Here is an 8680-nt window from a genome sequence, read left to right as displayed (position 1 = left end):
CGCTCTGTCTTCATTCATCAACACTGCTGACTGATTAAAATAGATGTGAGTATGTTGTGTGGGTCATATCCGTTACAAAAATGTTAATGGCGGTGGTAATTCATAACGGAGATGTTTATGTTATTTTCTTAACGTTGTCAGGTTTTTTGCTGTCAGACTAAGTTTTGATGCTGAACAGATCGTAACTGATTTGGAGGGGAGGTGGGGGTGGAGGATGCGATTGAAACTGCTTGTCTAGAATTCCCCCTATATTAAAAAACAAAAATAAAGAAAACTCTGTATGATATACATACTTGTGATGGAAAAAAAAAAAAAATCACATAAATTAATCAAGTAGTTTTATTTTCCAATAAGAAAATCAAATTTTGTGATTAAAGCAAATAGCGACGCTATCTGCGATGACATCTTAAAAATAAGCTGAAGGAGTAAGGGAGAAAACTCTAGACAATTCAAACTTGTGAGGTTTTAGAAAACTATTCTTAACATGAGAAGGGGGGGGGAACATTAGAAAAAAAAAAAAAAAAAAAAATCAAATTTGCTTAAAGATGATTTCCTTTATAAAGATAAAAATATTTGATCAATTTACATAATTTTTGGAATTCGATATTTTCTTTCCATCGCAGCTCCATACATCAATACAGATTTTTCTTTATTGTTGATTTTAGGGAAATTCTGAGCAAACACTAAAAAAACCTTCAAGCAATCAACTATTTTTTTTCATTGAACCCACATCTGCGTCTAATCTCCTCTCATCAGGTAGACTGCCGACTGATTAAAATAGATAAAAGTGGGTCATAACTGTTACAGCAATGTTAATGGTGGCGGTGGTAATTTGTAACAGATGTTATGTTTTTTTTTTTTTTTTTATTGGACTGTTTCGACAATTTTTTTTTTTTTTTTCTCGGAAGGGTAGTTTTTGTCAAAGACTAAGTAGGAAGTTACAGCAAAGATGTTGAACAGTTCTTGAGTAACTCGTGTTTGAAAAAAAAAAAAAATCTTTTTTTTTTACTTTTTGTTTTTTAAAAGTTAAAAAGAAAAGAACAACTACTACGGCCGTCAGGAACATTGTGAATAGAGACAGCTTTCAATGAGAAGGTTGACCACACCCTGCGTTAAAAAAAAAATAAAAACAAAAATTAGCAAATATCCAAAAATATTAATGCACACAATGAACTTTTTTTTTTTTTTTTTTTTTTTTTTTAAACATGTTACTAGGTCGGTGCAAAAGTTTTTGCCGATTTATAATTTCACCTTTAAAGTGAAAAAAAAATGACATGCTTTTGAGATTCTTTATTCATAACAATAACAACCTTTGCTCTCTATAACTTGATTCAATCTCTCAATGAGTTTATAAATGCTTTAAGTTTTGATGTGAAATATGACTAACTTATGTTCAATCTCCTTTCATGATGTTAACCTAGGGCCAAATGTTCTTTTTTTTTTTTTTTTTTTTTACACAGTGATCACCACTTATCAAGGCCCGGAAGCCACTCAGGGATAAGGGTTATTGCAAGTACATTATGTTAGTGTGGAGATTTGATGAAGTGTTTACTTAAGGGAGCGGTTCATTAGGAATTTGTTAATGTTGGACTTGAACACATCCAAGTTGTAGTCCGGTGGGAAGCAGGCAGACGGAACAGAGTTCCGCAGGCATGCAGTTCTAAGAAAGAAGCTTTGTTCATGGAATCCACGTTTTGATTTAGGCACAGATAAAGAGTGGGGGAAATTTTTCAGTGGATTCAGCTAGACGGGTGTTTTTCGTGAAAGATTGGCGAGGGGGGATCAGAGATTGGAGTTCAGACGAGCACCTGCCATGGAAATAACGATAAAACAAGGATAGGCTCGCAACGTCTCTTCTGTGGGAGAGAGGTTGCAGGGTAGAGAAAAGGGCATCCCCCACTAAGCCACGAAGTCTATTTTGTACTCTGTCAAGGCAGGATAGGCTGTTTTTAGCAGCTCCTGCCCAGATATGGCAACAGTATTCCTCCTTGGACGTACTTGGCTTTTATATAGATAGAGAATTGCATCAGTAGTGAGATATCTTCTGGAACGGTAGAAGGATCCCACTATCTTTCCAGCGACCTTGGCAACAGACTTGATGTACGTGTTCCATTTCAGATCAGGAGTAAAGGTAATCTATAATGTAAAGGGCAAAAATCTGTTTAAATGTATGTATGTATGTATGTATGTCGGCCTAAAACTTTAGACAGAGGCAACAGATTTTCACGAGATCGGTATCAATTTGAAGCTCAACCCTTCGGATGACAAATATTGCAAATTGGCCCAAAACTTTAATTCTTTCACTCTCAAATAGGCACTTTTGTACAGGAGGGTCGGGTTTTTTCACTGACATTTTTTGCAAGTCATTCAACCCTTGCTTCCATGACGTCGCATAAAAGGCGTTATTTTGACCGGCTGTAATGTCACAACCACAGTGAGCACACTTGGTAAGACAGTTTTTTTTTTTTCGCCTCTTTTTCTTCTGGCAGGATACGGATATGAGCCTACTTACTACTCTTATTTAAAAAACATTTTTTTTTTTTTTTTTTTTTTTTTACGCTCGCAATTTTCCTCCTTTTTTTTCTCAACTAACACCTTTACACACACCACCACTTTCTTTTCCGCCTTAGTGTCATGGGTTCGAGCCTGCTTGTCTGCTACAACTGTTTTTTTTTGCTCAACACACCTCCAAATACCCAGGCAACGCCAGGCACCCAAGCTAGTCTATAATATAAATCTCACCTGTCTGTTTAAATTAGGTATCCCAAACTAGCCTAGTTTAGGATGCGAAAACTGGTAAATAAAGTTAATTTCCCTTAACATCAACTTGAAATATCTCGTTTGAGTTATTTTGATAAAGTTTGGATTTAAATAAAATTTAATCTTTTTGATTAATAGATATATAATTCTTTTTCTTGTGTCTTTAATAGTTTTTTTTCCAGGTTACTTCAAGTTATGTCACTAATTTTGGTGAATGCAGCTTTATTTTTTTTACACAAAAAAAAATGTTGGTGTTTTTCAAATTTGGTGAGCGCGATATTGTGAGTCTCTACGTATAAAAAAATAGTACCATTTTAAAGAAAAAAGGTCACTTATCAATAGGGTGAGGTTAAAAAAGGGTTTTAACTTGTTTTTTATAAAAAAAAATCCTGTTTTAAAACTTCAGTGAAAGAAATATGAAAGAAATTCAATTGAAAAAATTCCGAAAATGGCACCATTTTGTAGAGAAATATCTCCTCTTTAATAATCTGTTGGTGTCATATTACTACGCTCATAAATCAAGGAGCGCCACTAAAAAAAGTGAGTGTACCTACATATCGAAATTTACAACTTAATGCCAAGTGACCGAAGTAAAAAGTATCATTACGAAAATCAACTGTCAGCATGATCGAGCCACATGACTAAACAAAAACATAAACAAACTTGTTTCACTAATATCACAGTTCTTAGGCAAGTTTTTGTTTATTTAAAAGTTATAGAAAGTTATACTCTCGGTAGCCATGATAAACTTCAATATTGTTAAGTTATCTTTTAAAAATTAAACTGGGTACATTTTAAACCAAAAAAAAAAACATTTATTTGCGCGTGACTGACGGAAATTTTTTTTTTTTTTCATTTTAAAAAATGTGCCTCATTTTTTTGTTTACTTATTTAATTCTCTTATGTTCTGTCGGGCGTTTTTGATAGATCTAACATTTTTTTAAATTATTTTTTATTAGACTGTACATTTACATTACTTTAAAAATAAATCAACAAAATATAGCTAAGTTTAAAGTTACGTGCAACAAGTCATGTGTAAATAAAAAAATTAATTTCACATAAAAATGTACATTTTTTTTGTTTATGTTCTATCGGGCAATTTTTATAAATTTGAAGATTTTGTTAAATTATTTTTTATTTACACTGTATATTACTTAAAAAATAAGAACTGAAAATATAGTTGAGTTATGTGCACGTGGCGCGTAAATGAAAAAATTAATTTCACTGTAAAAATCATATTTTTGTTTATTTAATAATTCCCGAGACGGTACTTGTACAGTTATTCGCCGAAAATGGAGACGCCATTTTTTTTTCGCGCACCTGTCGTTAAAATCCGAGGGAGAAATTAGTATTTTAAACTATGGTCGAAGTTAGAAATAAATAACAAAAAAAAATTAAACTAGATATTAATTACTTCCGGAAATAACTATGAAAAAATGTAAATAAAAAAAGTGAAAGAAAACATATATCTGGGTACTTGTTTAATTGAAAATGTTTCGATTTAATCACTGAAAACAGAAAAGCTTTTCATGAAACGTATATATATTTTTATTTTAAAAAACAGAAAATGACATATTCACAATTGTCTAAACTGGGCGAGCGCCATTCAAAAACCAAAACATTTACTGTATCAAAATGTAATTGTAAAAACATTTATTGAAAAGTTTGCGTAAGAAAATATAATTTTAATAAAACAATTTTGTAATGAAAGCAACATTGGACTTTTATAAAATAGTTTTTTTTTTTTTTTGAACAAATAAATAATTTTAATGAAACATTTTTTTAATTAAAGCAACTTTAAAGGGCCAACAACAAGTTAAAATGAAACCGAAAAATCATTATCTAGTTTAATTTTTTTGTTTTTTATTTCATGCTTCAGTCATAGTTTAAAATACTGATTTCTCCCTCGGATTTTAATGACAGGTGCACGAAAAAAAAAATGGCATCTCCATTTTCGGCAATAAACTGTAGAAGTACCCCTGAGACCTATATGTTCTATCAAGTGTTTTTGATAAACTTGAACGGAGATATCTCAAGGTTGTGTTAGGTGTCAAAATCAACACTAGTGGAAATAAAGTTCAACTGGAAGCTGCTTTCTCTGACTACTTGAGAAGAAATCCAGTTGATTTATTTTCACCCCCAAAGCAATAAAAAAAAGTTCCTTAGTGAATCTGCTGAACATTCAGATAATTTCTGCAGTTGTGATGAAGAACCATCTCAGGATATCTTCAGTTATGAGCATCAAGGACAATGGGTTGCTGTCTACTATGACACCAACTTTTACGATTGACCAAGTCATGGAGGTTATATCTGCATCCAGTGCTGTAATAAAATTTTTATCGCAAACCATAGAAAAGATTTTTTTTCATGGCCTTTGTCAGATGACATTGCACAGGTAGAGTCAGCATTTGTTTACAGATGGGGTTTTGAGGTAATGCCAGTTTCAAGTGATCGTAGGATTTGGAGTGTTCTTGATATATCTACCATAGCAGAAGCTTATGAAAGAATTCTGAGAGAAAATCAATAAAGAAAGGAATTGTAGTAAGACCTCTGCCTATAAAATATCTTGTTTACTTGTCTTTTAAGTTGAAAGTTTTTCAATGCTTGAAAAAAATGACTTGTGACTTTTTGTATAACAAATTTCTAAATCTTATTGTTGTCAGCCTTTTATTGGCGAGTTTAAATTCCCCAAAGTAAAAATATTTCTGTGGCAAAAAGTTTTGTTATTAGAAACAAGGCAAACATTTTTTTTTAATTCCTCACCCAAAAATTAGTAAAGTTGCAAAGTTTTAAGCTTCTACCTCCAATAGTTACATTTTTACAGCAATTTCAGTAACATATGCTTTTGAATCATTTTTTTTAACCCTCTTTTGCCCTTTTTACCAAATTGTCTGTTTGACTGCTTTTACATGGTCCATAATTGAGTGGTTTTATCACTTTATAATTAAAAGAAAAATTATCTTGATCTCTAATGTGCTTTGAATTATAAGAAGATTCAATACATTAGCTATTGAAATGAAATTGATATGAACAAAGTTGCATTTCCGTGTCATATTTGCACTTTTTTCTTGTTGGTAGTGGGATTTTGCCTAGTGTTTAGGTTGGCTTCATCTAATTACTGCTTTCATTAATATTAATTTTCATTTCCTACAAGATGACATTACATTTATAAGGATTTTTCACTTGTTAGTAGCTTACATTTTTAGTTATATACTATGAAATTTGGCGTCTGCACCATGATAGCAAATTTTCAACTTTCCGACAAACTTTGAATGATCATAACTTGATGGCTAATTGAGCTACCAAAATAAATTTGGTACTTTTGTTTATGGTTTACAAAAATCGATATGACCACATTAATTTTTTTTTAGATATAATGAAAATAAAATTTTGGTTTGGGATACCTATTTAAATGTATGTATGTCTGCCTAAAACTTTCGACAGATGAGAGTGGTATCATTTTGAAGTTCGACCCTTTGGACGACAAATATCGAAAAATTAGCTAAAAACATTAATTCCTTCACCCTCAACTGGGCACTTTTCTACAAGGAGGGAGTGCTGCGCTTCTCGCTGATATTTTCAAAAGTCACCCCCTCTTTTCGATTGACTAGCCTTAATTTAAACCTTCGCCACTTTTCTACAAGGAGGGAGTGCTGCGCTTCTCGCCGATATTTTCGAAAGTCATTCCCTCTTTTCGATTGACTAGCCTTAATTTAAACCTTCGCCACTTCCGGTTTGGTGATGGACGCAATGGCAAATGGCATTATCATGATGGAAGATGATTCTTTTTGTTAACAAAAGAAGTTTTTGAATCGACATGGGTGAGAATATTGCAGAAAAATATGAATGATTCTTTAATAATCTGAAAGAAAAAGTTATAAATTAATCATGGCGATATGTTTAAGTAATAACAATATACAGAAAATAAATTATAATGGTTGGAAATGCCCCATCTACAAACCGGCAAAAACTTTTGCACCGACCTGATATAATTTTTTTCCATTTTTTTTTTTTTTTCTTGTCAGGCAGCTTTCTGGAAAATCAACTACCCCTCCAAGCATACAAATCCAACTCTTCCTCCCACTCTTCGAGGGAGGGAGGACTAGCTCTCCCTTCCATTCTCCTGGGATCTCTTCACTCTTGACTGGTTCTGCCCCTTTGTTAGTGGTTACGATTCATCCGCCCAGAGGTGGACTGCTCCAGACAGTTACTGAAAATAATATCTAGGACTGTCTCTATTCATAGGGATTTTAACTGGAACCCATCTATGAAAACCTCTTTTCCACCAAATGAGGCAGTTTTTCAAACAAAGAGGATATCTCGGATGGTCTGACTCTGGCCAAAGATATTTTCAGCTGTCTGTGCCCTCCCCTCTCTCTTGGTTAAGTATCTAACAACCTCACGCCTGCCATCCACATGCACTAGCAAAACATACTGTGCCACACATGTTCACACACACATATATATAGACACACATTCATATACACAGGTTTAGACATTATCCTCGAGTGTCTAAGGTCTCTCTGTACAGGGGTTTGTCAGAACAACCTGGCATGAGGATACTTTTTCCACAGAAGTAAACCCCGACCAAATATTCAAAATCACATAGTATTCGCTGCCCAAATAAGATCTCCTCACTATGGCTAACCCATATTAGCTTTTACGAGGAATGGTGCACCTTCTCCAAGTGATATTACCTCAAGTAATAGCACAAAGCTGGATACCCCACCAGACTAGATAATTTCTTGTCCTGGAATCCAGTAAGACCAAGAAACCAAAATGAAAGATATACTACAACATATGAAAATGGTTAATTGGGGAGAGGAAATTTATGTTATCAACTTCTTTACTAGCTCAGTGTTTGAGAGATAAAGAACTTTAATGGCACATTCGAATATCTATGTATCTCATATAGATTTCAAGTGTTAGCCTCAGGTTGTGGGCCCCTTGATTTCTGAGAACTTCGACTGAAGTAAAATAAAACAGTTTATATAAACACCTATATACACATGTGTGCACGTTCATGTACACAGATTTATATATACACACACACATATATAGAATGCCTACTAGACACTATTCTTGAGAGTCTAAGGTATCTCTGTTCAGGTTATTGTCAGGGTAACCTTGCATGAGAATACTTTTCCCTATAAGTAAAACCCTGACTAAATACTCAAAATCACATAGTATTAACGGCCCAAATAAGATCTCCTAAGATAACCCACAAGGAATGGTGCACCTTCTCCAAGTGATGCTAACTCAAGATGTCAGTGTGGGAACTGTAAACACAATTATTCGCAAGGAACTGAAGATGCGGAAGATGTGCATGAATGCACCAGTCCACAACTTCATTCTTGTCACAGACTATTTGACCAAGATGGGCATATAAACAGTTCCTCACCCTCCTTATTGTGCAGACCTTGCTCCTTATGACTTTTGGTTATTCCCTAATCTCACGGAAAACTTCAGAGGCTGTCGTTGTGAGGAGATAAAAGAGGCTGTAACGAGGGCCTTGATATGCTCACACGAGAGGACTTCCAGAAGTTGTTGGAATGATACAAGTGCATTGCAGCCAGAGGAGATTACTTCGAAGGAGACTAGAGTTTCATGTGTGTACTATCAATAAAAGTGCCCATACGAAAAAAGTCTGGAAACTTATTGAAGGCACCTCGTCTATACACTTCTTATACAATTTTTTTGGCTTACATCAACAAGTCGTGGTTTCTTTCTTTACAACTAACTGGGAATCGTACAATGATTCTGACATGGTTACATAAACTGACTCGTCGATGTAAGCAAACAAAGAGAAAACATATGCACAAACTAAAAATAACTTAATTTAATATTCATGTTACATTTTATTAATTGAAGGAGAAAAAGATGCTGAATAGTGTGTCACTTTGTGAAATGTTTTGTACAA

At 33.7% G+C, this 8680-nt stretch overlaps 1 protein-coding gene across 3 annotated transcripts in view; it reads right to left on the bottom strand.

Moving 5' to 3' along the window:
- Nucleotides 1-844: 844 nt before the first annotated feature.
- LOC145267075 (CDK2-associated and cullin domain-containing protein 1-like) overlaps nt 845-8680 on the bottom strand; it is a 56858-nt gene continuing 49022 nt past the window's right edge. For 2 of the 3 annotated variants that reach the window (XR_013864816.1, XM_080123039.1), the window contains exon 9: nt 969-1107. Coding sequence is in view for 1 of the 3 variants with exons in the window: in XM_080123039.1 (XP_079979165.1) it covers nt 1085-1107 (23 nt within the window). In the remaining 2 variants the exon portion in view is untranslated. Of the gene's footprint in view, nt 1108-8680 lie in introns of all 3 variants that reach the window. The other variant, XR_013864815.1, reaches the window with a different exon arrangement.

This window comes from Euprymna scolopes, chromosome 42 (genome assembly GCF_053919585.1).
Source record: "Euprymna scolopes isolate OS-2025 chromosome 42, ASM5391958v1, whole genome shotgun sequence".
NCBI classification, from domain to species: Eukaryota; Metazoa; Mollusca; class Cephalopoda; order Sepiida; family Sepiolidae; genus Euprymna; species Euprymna scolopes.
This window is presented reverse-complemented; position numbering and strand designations above follow the sequence as displayed.